Source organism: Amblyomma maculatum, chromosome 1, assembly GCF_055883805.1.
Source record: "Amblyomma maculatum isolate TAMU_Amacu chromosome 1, ASM5588380v1, whole genome shotgun sequence".
NCBI lineage: Eukaryota > Metazoa > Arthropoda > Arachnida > Ixodida > Ixodidae > Amblyomma > Amblyomma maculatum.
This window is the reverse complement of record NC_139344.1, coordinates 356,584,989-356,612,033: the sequence shown is the minus strand read 5'-3', so window position 1 is coordinate 356,612,033 and position 27,045 is coordinate 356,584,989. Positions and strand designations below refer to the sequence as shown.

The 27,045-nt window shown below is 44.4% G+C and overlaps 3 protein-coding genes across 4 annotated transcripts in view; all 3 read left to right on the top strand.

Moving 5' to 3' along the window:
* The first annotated feature begins 3,544 nt into the window (after positions 1 to 3,544).
* On the top strand, positions 3,545 to 6,740 carry LOC146207897 (uncharacterized). The gene is made up of 2 exons (XM_084577736.1): positions 3,545 to 3,911; positions 6,277 to 6,740. The coding sequence occupies exons 1-2, from the start codon at positions 3,545 to 3,547 to the stop codon at positions 6,738 to 6,740; spliced, it is 831 nt and encodes a 276-aa protein (XP_084433862.1).
* A 2,327-nt stretch (positions 6,741 to 9,067) lies between these two features.
* Positions 9,068 to 20,897, top strand: U3-55K (U3 small nuclear riboprotein factor 55K). The gene is made up of 14 exons (XM_084591442.1): positions 9,068 to 9,270; positions 9,360 to 9,466; positions 9,595 to 9,710; positions 9,799 to 9,866; positions 9,965 to 10,006; positions 10,146 to 10,272; positions 10,332 to 10,453; positions 12,901 to 12,993; positions 14,420 to 14,520; positions 15,492 to 15,626; positions 17,943 to 18,005; positions 19,670 to 19,803; positions 19,930 to 20,009; positions 20,728 to 20,897. Exons 1-14 carry the CDS (start codon positions 9,205 to 9,207, stop codon positions 20,878 to 20,880), a joined length of 1,407 nt encoding a protein of 468 aa, XP_084447568.1. The 5' UTR covers positions 9,068 to 9,204; the 3' UTR covers positions 20,881 to 20,897.
* Positions 20,898 to 22,543: 1,646 nt separating this feature from the next.
* LOC146207895 (complex I assembly factor ACAD9, mitochondrial-like) overlaps positions 22,544 to 27,045 on the top strand; it is a 28,778-nt gene continuing 24,276 nt past the window's right edge. The window contains exons 1-4 of one of the 2 annotated variants that reach the window (XM_084591420.1): positions 22,544 to 22,906; positions 25,413 to 25,506; positions 25,597 to 25,698; positions 26,453 to 26,559. In XM_084591420.1, the coding sequence (XP_084447546.1) occupies positions 22,691 to 22,906; positions 25,413 to 25,506; positions 25,597 to 25,698; positions 26,453 to 26,559 (519 nt within the window). In that variant the 5' untranslated portion in view covers positions 22,544 to 22,690. The remainder of the gene's footprint in view (positions 22,907 to 25,412; positions 25,507 to 25,596; positions 25,699 to 26,452; positions 26,560 to 27,045) is intronic. The other variant, XM_084591428.1, reaches the window with a different exon arrangement.

The window sequence follows — 27,045 nt, the reverse complement described above, 5'->3', positions numbered from 1 at the left end:
CTCCTTTAAGCATCGGCCACAATGCGCCTGGCGAACAGTTTAGGACGCAAACTGCACTGGTCATTATTCTGGCTAAAACCCAGAACGTCGGCGCTCTACATCGTTCTCCTTCTATGTCATCCTCTTTATTCAGCATATGCACGTTTTCAGCAAAAGAGCAACGCTAAAACAACGATTTAAGCGCACGCGAAACGCCGAACGCTGCCTTGCGCATGCCAGTTCGAGAAGCTCTTTCCAACCAAAAGTGCCGGCGAAGCTTCCCATTTTGGACGAAAGGTGGCGCTCACTTTTCCGCAAATGGTCGATTGGCCTTTCGTCGCTTCCAATCTTATGAAACAGAATGGCTCCTACGCCGTAAGCCGAAGCGTCGCACACTAGTCCTATCGGCTTTTTCTGGTCGTAGTATGTCAGCACATTGCTTTGTGTCAACCAGCTCTTACTTTCTTGAAACGCTTGCTCAGCTTCCTGTGACCACTGAAATCCCTTTTCTTTTTTTAGAGCATTATACAGAGGCTTAAGCTTAGCTGACATGTTCGGTACAAACTTCCCGTAGAAGTTAAGCCCAGGTAAGCTCGCAACTGTGCCGCATCTTTTGGACTTGGTGCCTCTTTTATCGCTTTCACCTTTTCATCTGATGGCCGAACGCCCTTGTCGTCCAGAATGTGGCCTAGGTAAGAGACAGATGTCTGAAAGAATTTACACTTTTCCTTTTGCAATCGCATGCCTCTTTCTAGAAAACGTGCCAACACCCTTTCCACTCGATGAAAACATTCGTCAAATGTTGAACCTGCGATAAGCACATCATCCAAGTAGCAGCTTGCCCGCTCAAGCCCTTTTAACACATCATCCATGACAGACTGGAAAATAGCAGGTGCACTTGTGATGCCATAGGGCAAGCGCGTGTATCTTGAAAAGCCCCAGGTGTGTATTGACAACCACCATTGATTGTGCCTCCGGATGCAGTTCCAGCTGTGAAATACTTGCATCCTGACAACTTTGCAAACAAATCTTCCATCACGGGAAGTGGATAATGGTCAGTTCGCAGGCACGGATTCAATGTAACCTTGAAGTCCCCACACACTCTGACTTTGTTGTTCGCCTTAGGCACAACAACTAGGGGCGTCGCCCAGTCGCTTTTCTGTACAGGGACTAACACTCTCCTGTTCACAAGAGACTGCAATTCAAGTGACACGGTTTCCCTCAAAGAAAATGGCACCTGTCGCGCTTTGCAAAATACGGGGTTGCTCCCCTCCTTCAAAACCAGCCTGACTGGACTACCTTTGATCAGCCCCAGAGTGGGCTCGAACACCTTTGCGTACTTCTCAAGTAGCGCCGCAACTTTGTCTAAACACACGCCATGCACACTTGACCAGTCTAGCTTAAGAGCCTCCAGCCAGTCACGCCCTAGCAACGCAATGTCGCTATTGTTGTCGGTTTTAACGACAATGAGCGGAAGTTGCTTCCACTGACCATTATGTTCGACTGGAACCGTCAACTTCCCTGTGACTGTTAGCGGCGACCCACCGTATGTCCTCAGCTTTATGTGGCAAGGCTCTTTAGGTAGACTGGGCCACAATTTCCTGTATAGCGTTTCTGGCACAATGGAAACAGACGCACCCGTGTCTATTTGCATGTTAACATCCTTCTTGGCTACCTTGAGACAAATTTCATAATGCCCTGGGCGTTCTGCACAAGAATAGACATTGTACAACAACACTTGGTCACAATCCGCGTCCTCCACAGCTACCGAATTAGCCGCGTCTCTAGACTTGAACTTGCACATTTTCGCCAAGTGTCCGTAACGCTTGCATGCACGACAACGATACTTGCGAAATTTGCAGTTCGATGCTTCGTGCGCTGAGCCACACCGAAAACAGACCAGCGATTCAGACACTCGGTCCCTTGCTAGTCCTGCACCGGTTGAACGCTGCTGCTGGCGTTTCCCACCGCCTGGCTTATGACGTACGGCGTCGACTGTACCTTGCGTCCCGGTCGGTTGAAATTCCCGACTTTCCTTCCGCGCTAGCTCGATGCTTTTCGCAACGTCGCAGGCGTCCGAAAACGTCAACTTGCTTCTCTTCAGCAACTCTGCTTGCGTTGCGCTGTCGCAGAGGCCCACTACAAAGCGGTCTCGAAGAGCCTCATCGAGGAATTCCCCGAATTCGCATGAAGCTGCCAAACGCCTCAACTCCACTGCATATGCTGCTATGGACTCTCCCTGATGCTGGTACCGCCGATTAAACTTGAATCGTTCTGCGATGACCATGGGCTTTGGGGTGAAATGACTTCCCAGCACTTCTACGAGTTCCGCATAAGTCTTGTCCTCTGGCGTTTTAGGCTCTAGCAAAGTCTTCAGCGTCTTGTAAGCCCTCTTGCCTATTGCCGTAATAAACATCGAGACCTTGAGGTCGTCGCTCACCTGGGAGGCCTTCAGGAAGTGCTCGAACCTTTCCACGTAGGACCCAAAATCCTCGTCTCCGTCCTCGACGAACTGGTCGAAACTTCCAAGCGTTGCCATCCCTGTGCCTCGCCCAAACGCTCTCCACGAACGCCGGTGCTTCCACGCACGCCGCGAGGAGTTTCACGCAGTACAGCAGGATCACGAACGCCGCCATACGTTTTACGTAGTCCAGCGGGATCACGAACGCCGCGATGCGTTTTACGTAGTCCAGCGGGATTCCATCCTCGTCGCAATTATGTTGTAGCCGCGGCGAGCGAAGCAGAGGCAGAGCGACTAAGCAACATGTTTATTCGGCATGCTGGGCCGTACCCATTAAGAGACCCGCACGAGCGATCTGCGCGCTGACTTCTTAACAAGTGCCACGCTCCCCCTCTCGGCGTTGCCATTCACACACGTCACAGCATCACGTGACACTACATACCAATCGCGCACAATGCGATCACATGATACTTCACCTTTCATTTGGCGCTTTCTCGAAAGCCACACCACACAGCATGCAGAAGCAGACGCAGTACAGCAGGCATCAGCGGCGTTTCAAAATGGTACATAGGAAAAGTATCTGTCACAATTATCCCCGGACACCTTAACCGCTGTAAGAAAAAGGAGGAAGGTGGAAGTGAAAAAAATCAGAAAGAGGTGCGCGCCTATAAGAAAAGTAAGTTACTAATTATCTTATAAAAATCGATCTGAGACTACCTCAGCCATTCGCTTGTGTACAACGTTTGTTATTAGATCTTTCAAAAGTTGGGCCTTCTCTGCTCGAGTCTTGCACAACTCCCAAAGTCATCATGATCATCATCAGCAGCCGGAGTATACCCACTGTAGGGCTAGCCACCCTAATAGGGTGAAGGCCTATCCCATATTCCTCCAATTTACCCGGTCATGTGCTAGCTGTATCCACTTAACCCTTGCAAACTTCTTAACCTCATTCTCCCACGTAACTTTCCCCCACAGTATTCCCACCTTATTTGTGGATACGAACCAAATCGCAATCGTATCTACAGCAGCGCCACAGACGTGAGGCGAGAGCAAACCACGCGAGGCCGACGAAAAAGCAGAAGGAGCGGCGGAGTTGTTCCCATCATGGCCGCGCGCCGGGCGACGGGGCCAGCGACTCAGCAGCGCGACGGCGACTTCGGGGTCGACATCCTTCTCCTGAGACACGGGCCCGTTGTTCTAGGCGACGGGGAAGGACCCCCTTCGGTCGGCCGCTGGGCCATGGCGGCCTGCGAGGAGTTCGTGCAGCGCATGTACCAAGCCCTGCTGGCCGCCGTGGCCCTTCTGTACACGCTGTGGGCCCTCCGCGTTGCGGAGGATCCTGCCCGGGCGCCTTCCCCGCCAGCGCCGCGCGAGGGGTCCACCGACGCCCGGCGCAAGCTAAATTCGCCCGCGCGAGCTACAGAAACCAAGCAGACCTCTCGACTGAAGCTGGGTCCCGACACGGGCGGCGGTGAGATTCTTAAACGAGCGAAAGGAGAGCGTGGAATTGCTGTTTTCTGCTGTGGGCCGCGTTGCATTGCCATACTTAAGAGGAGTAGTAAAACATTCCATGCGACGATTCTCAAAGCCCCCTATGTTAGTCGCGCGGCTCATACGGAACGAATATGGGGACCGTATAAATAACATGGACAACGCGTATGAACAAGTCAAAACTCATGTGGAGGTTCCCTATAACGTCAATGTGCACTGTATATGGCGACAATGTACAAAAGCTGCATAGAAAGAATACGTAAACTATGCACAAAACTACGGCAAGCGTACCAATTTTCAGATATTTTTCGTGTCATAACGACTCTATATCCTTATCCAATATGTGTGGATCATAAATGAAAAAAATTCAGTAAATTTGGCCGTCTGCCTTTTGACATACTTTTCTCTTTTTTGTTGTTATTTTGTTGTTGTTTTTTGGCGAAGGAATGTTAGGGGAACCATTACCAACGACCACCCCAAGGCTATTACTGACGAGTAGCGAAAGGCATGCAAGAAAGGCGTGCGACCGGCTGTCACATGTGACCAGGAAGCCGCTCACCTCGACCGATGTTGCGGATTGGTCTCGCTCGGTCCGAGACTTGTTGATCTTGACTGTTCATCAGCAATGAGAAGCCAATTTTAAAACTTCTGCTCATTCCGACTGCTCCGCAAATTGATTACTGGTTTGCGACCAGCGGTTTCAAGGCTGGAATATCGAGCAGAGCTCGAACGGCCTGTGTCTGTACCTTTTCGACCAATGGGACCTTTTGGGACTGTTGCTTTTGGACCAAAACGGTCGCACAACCACTGTGAGTCGCAAGTGTGAACGGATGTCCAGGCTATTATTTGCTCATGGTCAATCGTTTTCAAATAGTGGCAGTCACTCCTTTCCTGCGTAAACGTCAGATGTTTTAATCGAATGGCGAGAATATTCAATCCTGGATGTTTCGCCGAAAACTCGAAAATTCCTGCAAGTAGTGGGTTCAAAATAGCATAAAAACATTTTCAGGGGCAAACTATCTGCTACGGCGGACACAGTGTGCTGCAAAACTCCTCTAATTGTCCAGTTATTTACCTAGAACTTACTAATTACTTTTTGTTTTCACAGTTGGGTGGTTAGTCACAATGAGGAGCTACGGTGAGATGCTGCCATCTATTATAAACGAACGAAAGCTCATAAAGACAAAACTAATATGACATCATCTTCTTAGCTGAGGCTACGAACTTCCCATAGGAACCAGCCGCCCAACTGCGATAATTAAAAAGTAATTAGTATGGTTTAATTAATTAGCCGGATAATAAATTTAGGACCATATTATTTCCGCCGCAGTATAGAGTTTGTTCCTGCTAATATATTTTTTTTTTTTTACAATTTATCTTTAGGAATTTTTGAACTGCTCTTTGAAACACCAGTATACTCAGTTTTCGCGGTCATAAATGCGTATTTCGCTGTTGGACAGTCGTCAGCGTACCCAAAGAAAGCCGTTAGTGAATCAGTTTTTATTGAAAACTATAATTCGATGAAGTTGCCCTGAGCGTCCTTTTTAGCCTATTAAAGTCAAGAAATTAAGGCTGCGCGATTTGGGCAAGTTGGTATTTATTCATGTTGTTACAATGCTGACTCGCAACTTACACTGATAAAGATATCACCTATTTATCCGACAAAAATATATATAACCATCGTGACGGTTTCTACTTTGGCAAAAAAAGTGTCTTTAATTTATTTATTTATTTTGTCTTTGGTTGTTCACGTTGGAAGGAAAAGCATTCAAAATCCGTTTCTTCCGACAATGTACATCAGTTGCGAGTGTCGTGGTGTGTCTCCTTCCTATGTGCCGTGCTCTTCCCGCGCTGCAACAACATTAACTTCAGGAAAAAAAAAAACTTGGCCAGTGGTCATGGCCTGATGTAGATTCAGTGTTTCGTAGCTAGTAAGACAACGAATGTGAGAGCAAGCAAACGCGCCACTTAACCGCAGTTCAGCACATAATAATAAAAATAAATAATTGGTTCACAGGAAAGGAAAGTAGCGGTATCTGTCACACTTGTTCTGTTGATCACCTGAACCGCGCCTTACGGGAAGGAGGAAGGTGGGCGTGAAAGTGGAAAGAGAGAAAGGGGTGCCGTAGTAGAGGGCTCCGTAGTAATTGCGACCACCTTGGGATCTTTAACGTGCACTGACATCGCACAGCACACGGATGGCACTTCGTTTCGCCTCCACCGAAACGCAGCCGCCGGCGGTCGGAATTGAATCCGGGTACTCCGGCACAATAGTCGGGCGTCTTACCACTGCACCACCGCAACGGGGCGTTCAGCACATAACGGATTTTTTTTTTTTCGTGCAGCCCGGATGCGCACTTCCGAGACGCAGCGGACAGCGATTACAACGGCTACGTCCCAAAGGCGCAGCAGCCCGGCGAAGCGCGTACCGCCTCCCGGTACCGCACTCGGACAGAGCCGCTCCGGCGAGAGGACGGTATGGCCATCGCGGTGCAAGCTCACTTCATCCAGGCTCTCCACACCCAAGGCGAGCGCCTCGGCCCCGGCGCCGACTTCGCCCAGAAATTCCTGCCCGGGCCCGCTGTCTAGTTCCAGTGCCGCTCTGACGACGACGAGCTGCAAGAAAGAGGCCGATGCGTCTGATGCGGTCCAGCTGCGCCAACAGGCGATGGAACTGTTCAACGCCGTCGTAGTCGTGCTTTCGCTCCTCGGCAACCTGACCTTGACGCTTACGTCGTGCTTGGTGAAGCTGTGTTGCGCACGTTTCCTCAGTCTGGTGTCGAAACCAGAGGTGCAAGCAACGTCGTAAGCTTTAAGCACGAACTCCTCAGCGCATTGCTGGCTTGGTAAAATTGACTCCGCTGCTTCGTAATTGACTTGGAAATGTTCATTAAATTCTTGTTACTTGCTTGACTTGTGCAGTTGGACTGTGATGCGATATCGCTCATCTATTCAGAAGGTATAAACAGCTAGGATAATCTCGATGAGATAAGGCGACTATATATGGAAGAGTCCAAAATGAGAAATAGAGAAATGGTTTTGAAGCGAAAGCTTTGCTACGCTTAGCAGAGCACTATAGCAGGGGTGAAGCATTCGCTCGGGCGCCGTTTGAACGTTAGTGGTTACAGCAACCAATGTTGACAGCAACTGCAGAAGCGGAGGCGCTTATGGACACAGCTAGATGAGCTAGAGGTACGGTCAACAGCAACAAAAACTCCCTTGATGGGGCTGGGACAGGTCGGTCATCGCCGCTTGCGGCGGGGGCTAGCCTCCCCCGAATTTTTATCTGTTGTAGGCCGTCATTGCACACGCCACCGCTTAGGTGGTGGACGACGGCTGTTGTTGCGGCGCGGCGTGATTCCGTTCTCTCAACGGTAGGGTCCTCTGGGCAGCGTCACCTGGCGACAGATAGCGTAAATATTGTAAAAATGAATAAGAGCACATTTCAAGCCTTCCGTACTAGTTTCCTTGGTGGCGCAATGGATTAATGTTACTTACCTGAGCACTTAGCCAGTAAAATGTATGTTCGAATCATGCGTTTGTACTTTTTTTCCAAATTTGTTTTTTTTTTTTTAATTACAACATTCAAACAAGTAACTAATATCTTTCTGGAGGGGTGTTCCCCTTTAGGTTGCATCATATGTGATGTATTTAATTCTTAATAGCCACAAAACCTGCCGTGAACACAGCCGCGAGACAAGATTGACAACGCTTACACTATTTAATAATTTTAAACATAATCATTTCCTGCCTTTAGTGAGTGTATGTTACCTTTAGGTTGCGTTCAGACACACCTCTCAGTAACAATCGCCGTTTAACCCGCTCAGAGGCAACCATGTGACGAGAAAGAAGTTGCGGGACCCTACCGTTGAGAAGACGGAATTACGCTGCGGCGCGCGTCTTTCTCTCCCTCTTCCTTTTCTTTCTTCTCTATTTTCACTTCTGCCCCGCCGGGGTGGTGCATTGGTAAGACGCCCGACCACTGTGCCGGAGTACCCGGGTTCGAACCCGACCTCGGCGGCTGCGTTTCTATGTGAGGCGAAACGAAGAGGTGTCCGTGTGCTGTGCGATGTCAGCGCACGTTAAAGATCCCCAGGTGGTTGAAATTAGTCCGTAGCCCTCCACTACGGCTCCTCTTTCTCTCTTTCCACTTTCCCACCTTCCTCCCTTCCCTTACGGCGCGGTTGCGGTGTCCGCAGAAAACAAGTGAGACAGTTACTGCGCATTTCCCTTCATATAAATAAATCAATTTTTCTTTTACTTCTGTCTGCACGAGGCAGCGGAGGTGGCTGTGCCGGAGTACCTGGGTTCGAACCCGACCTCGGCGGCTGCGTTTCGATGGAGGCGAAACGAAGAGGCGTCCGCGTGCTGTGCGATGTCAGCGCACGTTAAAGATCCCCAGGTGGTCGAAATTACTCCGTAGCCCTCCCCTACGGCTCCTCTTTCTCTCTTTCCACTTTCACTCCCGCCTTCCTCCCTTCTCTTACGGCGCGGTTGAGGTGTCCACAGAAAAACGAGTGAGACAGTTACCGCGCCTTTCCCTTCCTATAAATAAATCAATCGGCAGCGGAGGTGGCTCAGCTACAGAGCCAGTAGCAGGCCTGTGCATTTTCTTAACTTCTGCCTACAGCCACAACAACAACAAACAAATATTACAGTAGGACTTAACGCCTTATAGATAGTGTGAAATTACAAGTTAACATGAAAACGTTTGGAATATTTTTTGGAATATTTTTGTAACCACAGTGTTAATGCTTCCAATTTTGAGCTTTCATTGCCTCAATTCCAGCCACTGTACCTCAATTAATTGGGATTTCCTTGCTCGAAATGGCCGCCGACCTGTGCAATAAGCTGGCACTGGCCTGGGCATGATCATATTGCTGTGACCAAATGGCTGTGACTACGGAAAACACCCAAACGTCTTGTGCTAAGATGACCAGCAAAAAATATAAATACCTTGAATCAAATATCAGTAAGTACTAGTTAAATATATTGTTTTCAAATTTAGGCGATTACTAAGCCCGATTATCTGTCAAATATTGCGCACAACTAAAGTTCGTGACGTCCGAAACGTCAAGAGCATTTCGACGAATCAGTGTCGACTTTTTACGAACCTTGAATTGGCTAGTGTCTGGCACTTTGTCTGAAACGCACGCCGCACATGGCTGCAAGAAGTCTTCGTATGTACTGCATGTCTGCTACGGTATTTGTCCTGCACGCGTGATACGTTTCACCCATACTTCAGAACTTCCGTGATAACGTCCACTGCAGCGATGCCGTTCTTCATAAGAAAAGCTGGGGCAGGAGGTCGATCGCAGCAGCGCTTGAAAGACCGTAAGGTAAGTGTGTTGGACGAGCGTTGAAACGTTTTGACATTGTAGCACACGATGTAAATAGCTCTGTGTTCACTTCATTTTTTGCCCTGTAGAAGCGCCCTGGAAGTACAGCGAACTCTGGTCTTGGCGCGAAAAAAAGCAAAAGACTTTCGAAGGGCAAAATCACGAATGAAGTTATATCGAGCGATTCTGAAGAGGAGTAAGTATTGACTTTCGTTACGCCACGAGGCAGCGCAGTTTTGTAACAAGCGAATTTCACTGTGTAGTGCTGCAGTGTGTCACTATTTGCCCATTTTCCTTACCGTCGAACGGATACTACTTCTGCAGAAATGACGTAGTCCTCGGTGGTCGTCATGTCTCCGAGGACGAAGAGGACCTAGAAACAGAACAGGAAAAAAAGCTAAGGCTAGCAAAGAAGTATCTCGCCGAAATCGAGAAGCAAGGTAAGACAACTTGCATTCTTATCCATCATGTGTAAATTTCAATTTGCACGGTGTGGAACATAATCATCGTTCATCTTCAATTCTGCAGAGAAAGAAAAACTTGACGCAGAGGAAGTAGATCGAGCCGTTGTATCTCATCGTTTGCGCACTGATCTGGTAGGTAGTCATCTGTCTCCTGCGAAATAACAGTTCTGTTTTAGCAGCTTGTCGCCTTCGTGTCATTCATTTGGCTCAACACTCATGTTTGTTTGCAGTTAGAACAAAGTGGAAAGCTTCACAAGAGGATTGCCCAAAATGTGAGCAGAAATATTATTTCTTTTCTGCATACTTTTTTTTTTTTTTAAATTTTGTTTGCTGTGCTGGGCAGCCTCGTAATTATACTAGCCAAAGACTTTATTGACTCACCTCATGCTTTTGCTTGCTTCCTGACTTCAGGTGAAAGGTGTCGACGATGAACATACTTTAACACTCAAAGGACACAAACTGTCTCCAACCTGTGTGACAATCTCGCATGATGGCCAGTATATCTTCAGTGGTTCCAAGGACTGCAGCATAATCAAATGTAAGGATGTCATGGCATCTTTTATTGATGGCTCTATACAGCTGTTTTCCTCAATGCAGGGTGCGCTAAGACTGGAAAAAGGCTCTGTACTGCACATGGTGCCAAGAAGGGCCAAGACACGAACAGTGCACATGGAGGCCATGTCCTGGCGATCGCCATCTCTTCGGACGGCAACTTCTTGGTTAGTTCTCTTTATGCACATATTTGCAAGAAAATTGTAACCAGGAGTAATTAATATGCATGGTACAGATAAACAAGGCAAGTGCTGACTGACAACTGAACATTTTGCACGGGGCAAAAGACAAGATAAGGAGCAGGAAATGTGAGGGAAAGAGCAGTGCATAAAGTACGAAGGAAAAACTGTAAAGAAAAGGGTGGCTAAAAAACGCGAAGGAAAGTGTTCCCTATGGAGAAGGTACTGTCGCGCTCTATGACTTTCAGCCAGCGAGCATGTGGCCTCAGTGTTTTCCGAAAGCATGGAATAGCCGACAAGTGGCGTGCCTGGAAAGGATTACAGCAGCCAGGTGCATTCCCTTCGTCATCTGATCTCGTCATTTTAGCTTTACAGGGGTGAGGTTCCGGCCTGACGGTTTTATCGTGGAAATCAGGCGCTAGCGAAATGAACGAAGCAAAATAAAGTGGGGCATGCACCTAGCATCTGGCATGCAAGTGCCGGCGATGCGATAATGCTGTGTCACTGCCCAAACTATACTGCACAGGGGAGAAAGCTGAGCACTGGAACAGCAAAATCCTTTCGTTTTCAAGCACATCGCTTGTCGGAAGCACCACCAAGCTTCTAAGAAACGCTCTGGCCACGCTGCATGGAGTTGCAAACCATATTGAGTAAAACAGTAACTGCCAAGTAGAACTGAAAGAGAGGGTGGTTGCCCCCTTGCACCTCAAGCACAACATTTTGCTTAGGAAGACATAAGTTCGAGAGAGGTGTAGTTCAAATGGGACCGCACCCTCCAAGAGTGAGCCAAAAATCTACACCTGCAAAAGAAGAAATGTAAATCATGGGCACACTAAACAGAATATTGTATTAGACAGTGTGAAACGGCTATCAATAGTAAAAAAGCAATGCAGTTGACAAGCTAATAGAAACAGAAAGCTGCAGGGAGAGACAGGTGCACAAAGGAAGTTTTTATACAACATGAAAATGGTAGGTCACTCTTCTGCCAGTCCTTTTCCAGTTATTTCTGTGCAAGTGCAGAGGTGCTTGCATTTAGTAATACAATAGCACTAGCTGCCCTATCGGGGAAAGAAATGCAGTGTTGGTCTCGTACTTCTTAAGACCGGAAGTGACAAATTTATGTTTCGATGTATCTTCATTGTGTCCATGTCACCACCTCTAGACACCTTGAGGAGAACATCTAATTAGCGGCTAGATAACCTGAAGAAATGCTTTGTTATGTACAGGCAGACGTGTGAAATAATCATGAAATCGGGTCGAGCATGAAAGAATGCTCGACCCGACGCAAGGGTGTCGGCAGCTTTTAGTGCTTATCGCATTGTGGACACTTAACATAATTAAGTGTTATGTCTTTTATGTCTGTTCCTGTTATCTCTTTTGACACAGTTCATTTTGTTTGTTGTTGGGTGCAGCCACTTTCTTAGCCATTAGCATTGTGCCCCACTGTGGACATGGTGTTTTAGCGAGAATGCAGGTGGCTGAAGTTTTTTGCCGACCTTTTTAGCATACGTAAATGACTTCTCATTTATTTACAAGTATACTGTCACATACATGACGGTCATTGCTTCTAGCTCACTGTTTGTATTAATTACATAAATAGCAGCAAAATATCTTAACAGACCAACAGGTGATGTGTTGAAAGAATTACGCACTGTACAGTTCTGTTGGCAGTGACCGAGGTGAACCGCACAATATTTTAATGGAGCCAAAAGTTTCAATGAGAAAAGTTCTTGGCAGCACTGTCACAGTGTTAGCATACCAAGTGCATTGAGGATCACACTTGGCCGCTTCCAATACTGAATGTATTCGTGGTTTACAATGACTGGACTTTGCATGTATATTTCATTTCACTTTCTGCATGTACATGCAGCTACTTATGTAGTTTATTTAGTCTCCCATGCCATGTATACTGTTGAATGGAGCATAAAAGGCTTGCGTGAACTGGTAGCATATGCTTTTCTTCATGTTTTTACTATGGGCAGTGCCAGTAAACGATGTCATTATGTTTGCACACATGTGCGCAGGGTGGTGTTGTACAGGCAGGATTAGCCCTGCACTGGCCTGTCAGCAGTTTCTGCACCCGAGTCACTGCTTTTAGTGATGGTGTTTTATCGCTGTACCATAAGGCCAGTGTCCTCTGAAAACTTCATGGATGTTTTTCCCACTGAACGTTGTCCTATTCGGGAGCCCTCACGGTAGCTTATCTGAAGGACATCATCTAATGGAACATTTACTCTCCTCATGTTGCGAGCCTCATTTACTCTAGGCAAGCCAGCTCACATCTGTGTCAGAGGTACATTACAGAATTTAGCAATGACATGTTATGCATGATAACAGTTTATTTCATGTCAGTTAAGGGCATTGATTTGAAGAACTTCATTTTTTTTTTTTAATCAGACGTTGGTGTCTTATTTGCTGGTTAATTCTGTTTGCAGGCAAGTGGATGCCAACTGAAAGTCATATTTATTTGGAACCCAGCCACGCTGCAGCGGATCCATGCTTTCCAGGGTCACAGAGGTGCTGTAACTGTAAGTTCACTGAAATAGGCAACACTTTCTACTTTTCATCAACAGTTATGTCCAGGACCACAGATTTGGAGTGGTTCAGACTGCACACACATTTTACAAATCTTTCATATAATTTTCACAACTGAAGAAAGTGCAGCCTCTTTTGAACTACAAAACACATTTCTTGTACTTATTCACTTAATATCGTGCTAGCCCGAGACATGATTACATTCACTTGTTGAGACTGAACTTTATGTCTCCGCCCCTTTAGCTATCTTATTTTTATTCTGATATGTTATCCTTAGGCAGCGATTTTCATTCTTACACAGCTCATTTTACACTCATATGAGCAGCGAATTCGTCTCTCCTTTTTTAATGTGTGTCATATACTACACCCTTATGTAGGTATTTTTGTTTAAGGTTGCTACTTCAGTTGCACATTTTTATCATGTACTATAATGATGAATGTGCATGTGTGTATTGCTTTCTTGATACGTACATAGCACCTCACAGTCCCAGCCAGTTTCTTGCATTCACGAGAAAATATTCAACCACCACTTTTAACTTGCAACATACGCTCAAAACTGTCAGCAGCCGGAAAACAATGAGGGGTGGGGGGCTGTTATTGCGCTCTCAGTGTATGAGAGTTTAGTTTGTTTGGAGATTCTGCACACATAGGGCATTCTTGCAAATCTATCGCAGGATTGGCAGTGCTGAGAGTGTTCACATGCCTCTGAGGTCAGCATTAACGGCATAGCTTTATTGTCCCATTACTCACTGCTGAAATCATTTTTTTGGCAGTGCTCCTAGGCAAGAGCTCCAGGTATATGGAGCCATGAGTAAATGGTTTAAACTGGCTGTCTCTAATTTGTCTTTTCTTGTGCATTGTTATAGGGAAGGTGATTCCACTTTGCATGTTTATGAGCCTGAAGGTGTAACGCAGCATACCAATGCTGCAAACTTTTTTTTTTTCTGCGTATGACTACTGTGTGAGCACAGTGGTAAATATTATGTGCGTGGCAGTGACATTGTGTAGGCCTCATTGCTTTATGCTAAGCTTATTGGAGGAACGTCTGCAATCAGATTGAAAACCTTGGTGCAAAAATACGTATTCTGTTCATATCCACATACTCCATTGTTTGGGTGAAGTGGCACACTAAGGGACGCTGCAAGCAGGAGAGTAATTGATTTTATTTTTATGTTAATAGCTTGAAAAGCAGTTGTTCAGTGTCATTCAGATGCGTACTGCTTATATTAGGTAACAAATATATCCCGTCGTAAGTCCAAAAAAGGAAAGCTAAATTTATTCAAAATTTATCCAAGCCTTGCAGTGCATCTAACTGTGCCAACACAGTTTATTGCTACAGAATTTCTGCCCTCGAGTTTCTGTCCGTGGAAAAATTTTCTAACTAAAGCTATACTGCATGTGGATGCCTGTTTTGTGCAGGGTGTCGCCTTTCGAACTGGAAGCCATCAGCTCTTCAGCTGCTCTGAGGATCGTTCTGTTAAAGTATGGAACCTGGACGAAATGGCCTATGTGGAGACACTGTGAGTTGAAGGGCATTTACATACTGTACATTTAAAATGCTTCGAAAAGAAGCATCGAACCAGTAGACTTTTCTTCCTTCCTACATGATAGTTGATACAAACTTTATAGCTGGTGTCTGAGCAATACTCTGGCTCTAATACATAAGTGAAAACAGCTTTTACAAATTAACACAACGCAATGAAACCGGACACGAAACGAAGACAACACACGAAACGAGACGGGTGCTGTGTAAATTTGTAAAAACTGTGAACCAACTAACCCATACTAAGATCCAACAGGCTGTTTTGTCAAGTAGGGAAGAAAGGATGCATAGAAGACTGGCCGACCAGCTTATTTTTTCAGACACTTCGATAGAAAGGAAAACAAAGAATTTAGCTGTGGTTTAAAGTGAGCTGTTATGATACTCTGCATAGGAAAGGGAATTTAGGAGATAAATACTGAATGAGGGAGGCATGAAAATAAAATAAATGAAAGCAGGACGAGGTAGAATGCAGCCAATAAATGTGCTGTAAGGTGAATTGTCTAGTCATGTTAAACCATGGAGGGATGAGATGCATAGTCCAACAAATGGGCTTACAAAGTTCACAGCATGAATAAACTTTAGCACACCTGCGTGCTCAGCGTTGCATCTGTTTGTCCTTGTTTTTGTGCTGTGTAAAAATGTTGCTCAAGTGTGTTTTCATTCTAGCCTTGAGTTAGTTGTCCGCCTGCATTGTAACCACGCAAAGGAAAAAATAAAAGCTTTAGTATTCCACCTTTGAGATGCTCTTACTTGTCTATTTTATGCATAATAATCAGCTTGCGGGAAGAGCGTCTGGTGCATAGTTTTTGCTTGATTACAATGACTAGCTGCTCGGTCTTGGTTGGCATGGCCTTGCTTTTTTTGTGAGAACCTGTCAATACCTACCTAGCAAACTGTTGTGCCTTTTGTCTCTGTCACTGCTTTGACTTTGGCTTGTCTGCTTTGTAGTTTTGGTCACCAAGATGCGGTCACAGCCATCGACAGCTATGCCCGCGAGCGTGCTGTCACTGCAGGTGGCCGAGACAACACAGTGCGAATCTGGAAGATCCCAGAGGAATCCCAACTCGTGTACCAGAGTCACAGGTGAGAAGCAGCCCACTCTTTTCTTGTTGAAAGTCCGTATTCGAGGCTGCTTGATTGCTTGAGCAAGTGTGTGCATAGAAGTTATCGCTTCATTTGTGCCGGTTTCACCGGTAGGTATCGACCCTATAAATGTGGTACTGGTGTCACCTACTTAGTGCATGTCATGAATAAGTATGTCGTTGTTTATTGCTGTTGAAGACAGCACAACATACATGAAATGTCGAGAGGTGCCTGGACAGGCTTTGCTAGTGTTCCTAGATGACTTACATAAGATTGCTGTGTGGTGTGTTGTTGGGACATGACTCTTAAGTGCTAAAAAAATGCATAAACATCACCTTTTTGAGGAAGCGCTCCTGCCCGTCTTATGTATACACTACCGACCTTGTAGCCTTGAACAAAGAGCAGAATTATAAATACCTAGGCGTTTACCTTACTGCCGACTTGAGGTGGTCAAAGCATGTTAACTACATTGTGAAGAAAGCTGCCGGTATCTTAGGTTTATTAAGCAGAAATTCCAGCCATTTCGCAAAGAATCTAAAAGAAAAGTTATATTTTAATAGACTCTGAACGGCACTCGAATATGCGTCAGTGTGCTGGGACCCGAACTTATTGATAAACTTGAAAAAATTCTGAAGAGAGCAGTCTGCTTTGTCCTTAGAAATTATGATAGAACACTTTAGTATGTCAGAAAGTAAAAGCAATCTTCAGTGGCCAGATCTCAAAACTCGAAGAAATCTGAGTTTAAAATTTTTGCACAATATTTATTATTCCAAGACTGGCATTACGGAACAAAATATCTGAAGCCGCCGTTCTATGTTTTGAAGCGTAGTAAAAACATTTTAAACCTTTTTTAATTTCCTTTTAAAGGTGACGTGCTCCGCTATTTGTTTCTTGCTGAGAACAGTTTGTGAATGGAATATTTTGCCACCGCATATTGTTAATATTGTATCCAATGAAGGCCTTTTTCACGCATGATTTCTTGTTTTATGAATAGGGAAGTAATGCCCTGCTGTAATGCCTACCAGCGTTCTTGCTGAGAACAGTTTGTGAATGGAATATTTTGCCACCACATATTGTTAATATTGTATCCAATGAAGGCCTTTTTCACGCATGATTTCTTGTTTTATGAATAGGGAAGTAATGCCCTGCTGTAATGCCTACCAGCGATGCAGGTACCAAATAAGTAAATAAATATAAGCAGATGTCAGCTCGCATGTTTTGAGCACACTGTAAAGTGTGTAGGAAAATTACCTTTGAAATAGGTTTTGAGGAAATGAAAAGCCTAATAAGGCACAATTCTCCATGGACACCTCAACCACACCATGACGCAAGGAGAAAGGTAGCAGAAAATGAGAAAAGGAGAGAAACTGCATCATAGTAGAGGGTTTGGGAATAATTTTGACCACCCGAGGGTCTTTAATGTGCATTGACATCACACAGCTGTTGGGTGCCTTTAGTGTTCTGCCTCCCACACCACATTTCGTGGCCATTAAAGCCAGGTTGGAGTTCGGGTACTCCATCTTTTGAAATTGGTGCAGCTGAACAAAGCGGGAGCCTGGACAAGCCCTGTTTTGTCATGTTGATGTCCATGAAATCAAATGGTGTGCTTTTTTATCGATTGCCATCATAGCGTCACATTTGTCAACAATTTCACTCAACTTGAATCATTATTTCTTAATTTCAAAAGTAAAATCCATTTACTTTTTAGTTACTGCTTTCATTACAGTAGTAAAATGTAAAGTCCCAGGAGCTGCCCAATTAATAGATTGTTAACAGGTTGAAACATTGAGACCCAGAAAACAAAGTACCGTTTTTGGATGAATTTCTGTGTGTAGTGCACTTTCAGAAACTTGATTTCAACTTTTATAGTACTCTGCTGAGAAGAGTCTCCCATTTGCTTTGTATTGCATGTTGCTAGCAGACTTCTTAATGCATTATATCTAGACATTTAAAGCAAATACTATAAACAACACACTGACAAGACTTAATCAGAAGAGCCAGGGTGTCTTGTTTGTGTTTGCCCATTTCACTTCTTTTGATAATAATCTTCCACCTGGCCAAAATGAGCATTGTGGTGCAGGCATACTTGGAGCGCATTTCAGGGCTAGAAAAATGCTTTCAATTGGACATGTTAGCTTTAGCTGCACTTACCAAATGTCACAGTTGGGGTGGGAGGTGGAATTTAGGAATTAGGTAGCATGGTTGCTTTTTGTGATCTCGTGGCATGTAGACCTTTAGTGGTCGTGTTTCTTATTTTGAATTTGTGTTTTCAACTTTGTTTTGACTCTGTCTCATACACTGACATTTCGTTTTCAGCTGCTCTGTCGACTGTGTCAAGATGATCAATGAGCAGCACTTTGTCTCAGGTGGTGATGATGGGTAAGTAAACATTCCTTTGGTGCCATACAGTGAAATACTTACTACTAGTATTAGTTTTAGTTTAATACAGCAGTATAAAATAGCTACATAGGAGATGGGCCGAGGACAAGGACAATTTTATTTTTTTTTTTCTACCCTGAAATTTTGAAGAACCTGCATACTTTTTGATTTCAGTTGTATGACTGAGGTCGTTTTTGAAAGCTAAAAATGGTATAAATACATACTTCCTTGTTCGCATTGCATTTCACCTTGGCTTACTCACATTCCTCCTCAGTGCACCAGGGCTAGGCTTAAAGTGGGATGAGACTTTGTTTTGTACGAAGGTTGTTCATTAAAAACAGAGACTGATTCTCTGCAAAATTTATTTCTGATAATTACTCAAGACTTTTACCACCTTCAACACGCTCTCCCTTTAGCGAAATGCACTTGTCTCATAGTTCCTGTCATGCCTGGGAGCCATGGGCAAAGTCATTTTTCACCATCAGCATGAAAACCGCCTTCAAAGCCTTTGCTGCAAACAGCGCCTATCAAAATGGCGTCCTTTTAGTTTCTTTTTTGCCATGGGACACAAGGAGAAGTTGCAGGGATGTTCAGCAGTCATACATGAGCATAGAAGGCCAAAAAGGACAGAAAAACAAAAACATTCAAGTAAAACAAAATGAAAAACAGAGAAAATAGTAACAAATTTAAATATTTCAAGTTGTGACTTAATGTGGCAAAACTGTCAACAAAACAGATTACAGTTATGGAAGTAGAACAAACTGCTCAGTTTGCAGGTCTTGATAGTTGGCACGGGGTACAGGAAAAAAATCTTTTTTATTATTTTTTGAGATTGTCAGTCAGGAACTCTCTGAATCTGGAAGGATTATCCTCAATGACAGCGTGTTCGGGGAGGTTATTCTAGCCTTCTGTAGCACTGGGAAGAAAATATTTATTGAAAGCATTAGCGGAACCGTGCGAACGCTGTATGCTTAAGGTGTGGTGTTAAATAAACGACGAGATGATCTTACCAAAGCTCGTAGAAGATTTTCTCAAAGTGCTGGAAAGTTAAAGTACAGTTTACGAAAAAGGCAGAAAATTATAATTTTTCTACGGAGAGCTAATGATTTGAGGCCGAAAGGTGATTTCGTGATAGTGATGCTGAGCCGAGGTTTATACCGTGAAGTGGTGAAACAAGATGCCCGATTCTGGATGGTTTTGGATAAATTTATCAAGTAGGTCTGGCAAAGATTCCATGTTGTTGAGGATTCTAGTTTAGTCCGAATCTATGTTTCACATGATAGTTGTTCGGTGGTTGGGGTGGACATGAAAAGGGATCTCCTGATATAGCCGTGTGATCTGGAAGCACTAGCACATAGTTTCATGATATGGTTAGCCCAAGTTAGGTACGAATTAGTTTGAAGTAGCGTTGTGGAGTTCAGGGCTGCAAGATAGTCTGGACGGTGTCTTCTTTTGTGCGAGGATGCACCTGAAATAGCAAATAAAGTTTTGAATTGGCTGCAAACTCCAAACACGTCCTGTAATTTAGTTTTTGATAATTTGGTTAGTTTATGCGTACTAGCAGACTGAGAAAGCAGGAGCCTGCATTTATGTAGTTTTGCTTTTTAAGCCCTTCGTGGCAGGGCATGATATTGTATGGATGTGTGATTCTGCATTCCGCACAGGTCACTGAGTCTTTGGACTGCTCTGAAGAAGAAGCCGACCTGTGCAGTTCGTCAAGCACATGGTTCCCGAGATGGATCACCACTCTGGCTCACCGCAGTGGCCGCCGTGCGCTGCACGGATCTTGTGGCTTCAGGTGAGGCATACCGCTTGGTTGCGTACAGTAGAGCTGGTAAATGTGTGCAGAAGTGAAAGTGACTTACATTATTAGTGTTAAAATAGGTTCGTTAAGCTGTGTATATTCTGCCTTCTTTCCTCCCAGCCTCTTGGAATGGAGAGATCAAGTTGTGGAGTTCCGGAGAAGAGTGCAAGAAGTTAACAGAAGTTGCAAGCATTCCTGCGGTATGTGGGTTGGGCACACTCTTAGAGTCTGTTGATCAAGTTTGAAATTGCTTAAATGCATGGTAAACATGCTTGTCTCAAATTACAGGAAGGTTTTCTAAGGAACCAAACTTTTTCTTTGTAATTTTGCCTTGTTCAGATATGGACTCGCTGTCCCCAATATGGAACAAGTGAAAATGCACGGAGCCCGTTGGAGCCAGTCTGTCTATTATTGTCATGTTACTATGGATAGTGATCAGAACAAACTGTTACTTTCCTGACTAGCGGCTTCCTTTCCTGTATATTGAGTGCTGGCTGCCAGCAAAAGGCTATGAAAGTTGAGGTGCTTTAATGATGGCTTTTTTGTATGGTTTTATGCTTTTCAGTGTTAACGGGCCCAGTTGACATGGATCACCCCTTGCATGGATAATTGTGAATAAATTCTATTGCCAGCTAGGGCTGTGCCAAAAGCTGTATTTGGCAGCTGTTACCCGATTGAGTAGGTACATATGTGTACTAAAAGTTCTTGGTATGGGAAAAGAGACCTGGTCACTAGAGGCCGAATTGGTAGGCACTAAAAGAGAATGTTCTAGGCACCAAAAATACACACCAAAACGCAGAAAAATGTTTTGTAAATTTTTGCAGAAGTGCAAATGAATAACAATTATATGTTTGTAAACAAACGGTCCATTTCATTGATATTCGGAGTGCATGGTTCTTGTCTGCTTTGCTTTTTCAGGCTGGATTTGTGAATTCCCTTGCCTTCAGCAACTCTGGGGACGTTCTGGTGGCAGCAGTGGGTCAAGAACACCGGTTAGGGCGCTGGTGGAACTTGCGAGAAGTGAAGAACTGCATAATGGTTTTTCCCCTTGCCTTCAGTGATGTAAAATAAAGTGAGGTGCTTCATGATTGCGTGTCGTCACTTCAGTAGGTGTTGGCCTACCTGTGCACATGTCAGTCCATGTATATTGTTTACTTGAGCAACCTTAACTTGTCATGCTTTTGTTTCTTTTTCGTTGAGTGAGGTTTAGCTTTATTACATAGTTCCAAATATTCAATATCGAGTACACCTTTCACTCTGTCTGACGTAAATTTTAGTTTGCTACATGCTTTTTTGTCTACTACTTTGGCTGTGGCAGAAAAAAGGTAAAAAATTTAGGACTGCTGTGTGGAACTGTAAGGAGTAGAGTTACTATCTTAAGACTGCCTGATACTTAGGATGAGGTAAGGGTACTCCTTTGTGCAAAATTTCAGATCATGCATTAATGTCTAATTTAACATCCATTCCAATCTAACATTCTTGAAGGAGAACAAGTCTAGCAGCTTGTGACACTGATATTTGTTCGGTCATTTGACATTTGTTATGTGCGCCTGCAGCTGGCTTCGCGCATGTCCCACTGTTACGCTTCGACAACCTATTTGCTCCATGCCTGGCCCACGCGTCCTTGTGCACGATTATCTCCAGTGTCTCGTGCTACCAGCACCCACGGTCAGCATTCATAGGAACTGGACAGTTGACATATTTTTATAGCACAGCAGCGGCCAAATATGCTTGTCCGTGCGCAGCGCGTGACATATTGCTTGTTCCTGACAAACAGCATACTTGCAGTTAATATGACATGAACACAGATTCAGTATTTCTGAATTCCAGAGCGAACTCCAAAAGTCCGGAATGAGATCCACAATCCCTAGAAGGGGAAAAACTTTATTAATGAAGAGGTTTTGCTGAGGAGGTGTACCCCTCCCCACGGTGGATTCCGCTTCTAAGCTGGGCGCCAGGTGGCCGGATTAACAGACAATGTTCAGTGACCTCTTAGAACCGGACCAGCGGTGCGACTCGGAGCTGATCCTTTGGGTCTGAACTAAGCAGCACGGCCTCCCACTGTGGTTAAATAGATAGCTGCAGACACTCTCGTGGCTTACGTATGTATACATAAGTACAAGATATGTGTAGTATGTCTTGCCTCTAATACCCGCAGAGAGAACAAATGGGGCTGCCCTCCTCTGGGGATTCGTAAGTCTCTTGAAATGGGTTGTAATTTCATTGCTTTTCGCAAGATTTTTATGACCGTAGTGCGAGCCCTTCCTTTTGCAAAATTGCAAATTACGGTTTTAGAGCAGCTGATTACGTATTTGGTAATAGCGGATGTAATATTCGGCCTCCGGAAATATCGTTTTTATCGATCGTTGTCGATGCTAAGGGGCGACCGTGATTGTCGGCCGCTGCTAAGGGGAATGCGTCTCCGTCAGCATATTCTGCCTTACGTGCACCGTGCCTTTTATGGTCCCTGTTCTAGGGATCATAGGGCCTTAGTGAACTGAAAATCTGTCGAAGCTTTTGTGCTCTGGCCATTGTGCCGGCGCACTTAGGAACTTTAAAGCTGCCGCGCTGCCTGAAATAAAGAACTGGGCCTTAGTATCATTTTGTTTTTCAACAACTAAATTCTTCATGAATAAAAATCAACTTTATTGTTCAAAGTTTGTCTGCTAAGCCAAAGAAGCGCTTGTAAATACATTGTCTATGCCGCGACAGAAGGCGGCGCTGAAATCAAAACTACCACTGCTACCACCTTCGCTCCGCGCGTGGTGTCGCAGCGGACCGTGTCGATTCTTGCTAGCGCCGTAACGGAAAGCTAAACAGTACGCATCATGATTGTGTAAACGTGCAAACTGCAGGAAGAGGGAAGAACTTGCTGTTAAATATGTCTCTACTGCTAAAACAAGCCTTGAAGCGATGCGGGACTCTCTCAGGAAGCCGAAGCGATGTCGTGCTTCTCCTACGGCGCCTCGTTTCTGAAGGTCCTCCCGCAGCGCACATGGCTCCACCGGTCATCGTTGAGCGTCCGCTAGAGCTGGCCACCGGTAAAGTCAAGCGGGAACCGTTCGTTAAGAACATCTTTCTCGGAAAGATGGAAACAGTGAGTTAACTTTCCTCATAGGCGCGGTTCAATGTTCGCGAAACTCTTTGGGTCACAACTTGTCCCGGAAGAATCTCTTCATTCAATGATGCCAGGAAAATTGGCAACAATTGGTCAAACATTCTCGGTTTATCTGAGAGAACTGTTTGCGCGGGCTGCCTATCGCACTCATCTTTACTCGTATTGCAAGCTACGACGAACGGAAAGAAAAATGCGGCCGTGCGCAATTTTGCTCCCGCAAAAGCCCATGCTGATCTGCATTGATCGTCTGCGCCGGGCTATAATGTTGTTTGCTTTTATTTTTACTGAATGAACCGTATCATTTTTTGGTACTGTGTGCGCGTGAACTTACGCATTAACGTTGCGGACGTTGACTGCGGCCTTATGAATGAAGTTTGCTTAACTGGTCCACTTTCCATTTTGCAATCTGCTGTGGGAGTGTGATACGGAAATGAATGGAGAGGGGTTGAGGAAGGAAGAACAGAGGACGAATATGCGTACGGCAGAAGACGCGAATCAAGAAACTCTATTTTACGGCGTTAAACGGTACTTCCATTTCTGAAAATGGTATATTACCCAATTGATCTTGCTTCACTAATTGACAGTGGAATAGTTCCTTAGCAATTCCTCATGCGGGCCAGTAGCCTTGGACAGACAACTGTAGCTAGCTTAGAGGTTTGGGCATGGCTGTTTCGAGTAAATGTGACGATGGTTGGAATTATGTTCTAAGTGTTCTTCCTGTTGTAAAAGCCACGTAAGCCGAACTACACTTGTAGCTACAGCTGTGATCATGTGATGGGACAGCTGTTCGTTGGCTGGCTTGATTGGCATGTTTGACAAGTATGCACTTCCTCTTTACACAGCTGTAATATAGAAGTGCCTAGTGGTCAGTATGTTTATTGGTGCACAGTTATAACTGTTATAGCTATTAATAAGGCTCTTCACAGGGTTAGAAGGTGCTCTAGAAAGCAAAAGGCAGCTTGCATTTGAAGCTGCTAGAAGAAATATGATTTTGGAGGTAGTCAGCATGACAAAACAATAGGGGAAAAGGGACAAAGGACAAGCACTAACTTTTGACAGAAAAAAATGTATATATTTGCGCCAAGAATATACGCTCGTGGAAAGAAATGCACATGCTCGACTATCTATGGATGAAATGGCGGGACATCTCAGTGGATAAAGGCCGGAGCTTTGAGCCAAGGTAAATTGAATCATGATAATAATCCGGAACAATCTCCGGCATAATTTGTGGCACTAAACCTCCTTTCAGAGCTGTGATGAAGACTGTAGCACTTGAAAACACGGACAATACGGAGACTCCACACTGCACAACTACATTGCCCAATCAGCTACCCTCATCAGAATAGTACCCTACCAACTAGCCAAAACTTCCTTCTACTTGTTTTGTCATGCCAAGGCCCCTTTCAAAGTAATGCCTCAGCAATTAACCCGAAAGGGCTGCAGTATGCACGAACGAACAAAGTAAATTTCCAATTTGCTCAAGAGGAACTGTGTTTCACTGGACCCAAGGGTCTTATAGCCAGCATTACCTTCCAAGCAGTTTGTTTTATCTATTATTAGGCTGTGAAAAGTTTGCTCACTCTATGTTCAAATATACCTTGCCTGATGGTTTTCTTTTTAAAAAATATAGCATGCCCTTCTTTTCTCTTGTTTAATGCTGCTTATAACTTCTTTGCTGCTGTGAATAAATATACTTGTTGTATGCAATGTTCCTAAAGTATGAATGAATAATTTGGTGCCATGAATCGTATGAATTTGGCCTTGGCTGGCTACCTGCAATGCAGGTGTGCTGTGCGTGTCATGTGTGAGGGTGATTCTCCGTACGTGTAATTGCCAGCAGCAAAGATTTACCAAATGGGATTATTGCTCCCATCAGGTTCACCTACCAAAACCAGATACAGCACTCTGCCTTCTTTCCATTGCACCTGTTCGTCAATTACCAACATAGCATGAAAATAATAGTGTCGAAGCCAAGTGGTTGAGAGCTTGCAAAAACAGTTGAGCTCTGTGCCGAGATCAAAGCACTGAGAGCTGCTCGTTTCTGTGAAAATGTTACTGGGATATTTTTTTAGACTTGTAGTGTTTTTTGTTGTTGTTTTTGTTTCTGGTTGCGGAATTCGGGCTGCAAAGTCATAGAGGCACTTCAATTTTGTTAGGATAGTTGCATTTTTTATTTTATCTTCGTTTTGTAGTAGGGGTAGAGCATGTTTTCTTTTGTTTTGTCTCCAAGGTATACTTGGTGAGCTACACTATCACCTTTTTCTGAATGTTCGAACTAATGATAAAGCATGGGAAGCATTTATTTTAATCGCGAAAACATGAATTTGGGTTCCAAGAAAACAGATGGTTTGTTATCACAGCCTGTGCATAGAGCAAATACAAGGCAATGTTTGATAGACTGCTGCTGTCTACACTGAGCAAATAAGAAAATGCACACAACCTCATTTAAATGTGGGGTTTTCTCGTTCATTTCAATCTCTTACAGGCTATGCTTGCATACCCCGAAGTGCTTTCAGAAGAGAAACTTGCAGAAATTGAGGCCATGGCGAATGCAGCGAGGAAGTATTTGGATGAGAATGGTGAGCCTGATCCCTTGTGTGTGTATGTGTGTGCATTTGTATCGAATGCCGTCAACTGTGATGCCACTAACCACAGTTTGGTCATTTCAGTGGACACAGCAAAGATAGACAGAGAGAAGCAAATACCACAAGAAATATTGGATGGCCTGAAGGCACTAGGGCTGTTCGGATTGCAAGTTCCTACAGAATATGGTAAAAAGCACCTCCTTGGGTTTTTTTTGGTAAAGTGTATTGGCGTTGGTGAGTTTCGTCCTCATCTGCCATTGATTTGACTGAGTTTAACCTGTGGAATTTGATCATATATCCAGGAATAGCAGCATTCAAAGTTTTTTGATCTGGAACTTAGTGCACATAATGACTATACATGCAGCCCATTGTTAGCACTGAAAACTCAGACAGGGCTGAAAATGTTTGAAGTAACTAATGCCTTTTTAATACGGTCAACATCCAGGTACCAGATGTCAGGTTGAATGGCTTAAATTAAGTGAGTTTGCATTAACAAGCGTGCAATGTAAACCAGTAACATGATTATCTAGAATTTAGTCAACTCATATTGCATAAGTATGCTTCACAGAATACACCACCATCTCTTTTTCTTCCTTTGTACTAGTGATTCTTGCTCTGGCTGGGATCTCATGCCATTGCTGAGGAAGGTTTCTAGTAATATATATACGCTTTGCTAGAAACCATTAGTGCTGTGTTAGGCGCTGTGTAGCTTTTGAAGAATATTAAGGGAATGTGAATGGTACTTTGACGTCAGTTTTCCTTTGATGAAAAAGTCTGATGAGTTTAATGAGATAGACAAATTTTATTGAAATGATACTTCATTGAGACACATATATGAAACGTCTCATTTCTCAGCTGAAGGGGGTAGTTCTAGGTATCAAATGGTTAGTTGTTTACTCAATGCGCATGACTTTATTGTGTTTTGCTGTTACTTTTCTAGGAGGTCTTGGATTGACGGCAACAGAGTACGCAAAGATGTGTGAAGCTACCGGAAAAGACGCATCCTTAGCAGTCACTTTGGCTGCGCACAACTCCATAGGTATCAAGGTATTGTGGAACACACTGTCTCTGTATCTGCAGTGACTGCTTTTATTTCAATGTCCTACTAAGTGTGAAGATGCGCGCACCATACCATGTAATAGGGAACAGTATCATAGGAACCCAGTGGCGTAGTAGGAGAACAGCCATGGTCTTTGAATAAAATCTACGGAGCATACCATTAATGCTAAGTTGTTAAGCAAATCAACGAACAGGCATTTTTTGTGAATAAAATAGCACATGACATGAGTGTCTCAGACACTATTTAGCAGGTTGATGCGATTGATACTGTGTGCCCTTTCATCACCAAGCTCAAACGGCAGTGGCCTTTGCTTCACCAAGAGCCATTTTCAATCACCAGCACTGCTGTTTCTGGCGCAAGTTTCTTTCTTCTTTAGCTCCGTGCTGCATATGTGCTATGCTACATTGAAAGGTAGCGATGCGGGCAACAAATAAGACCAATGTCTTTTTTTTTTTCTTTTTTTTTTTTCTTTT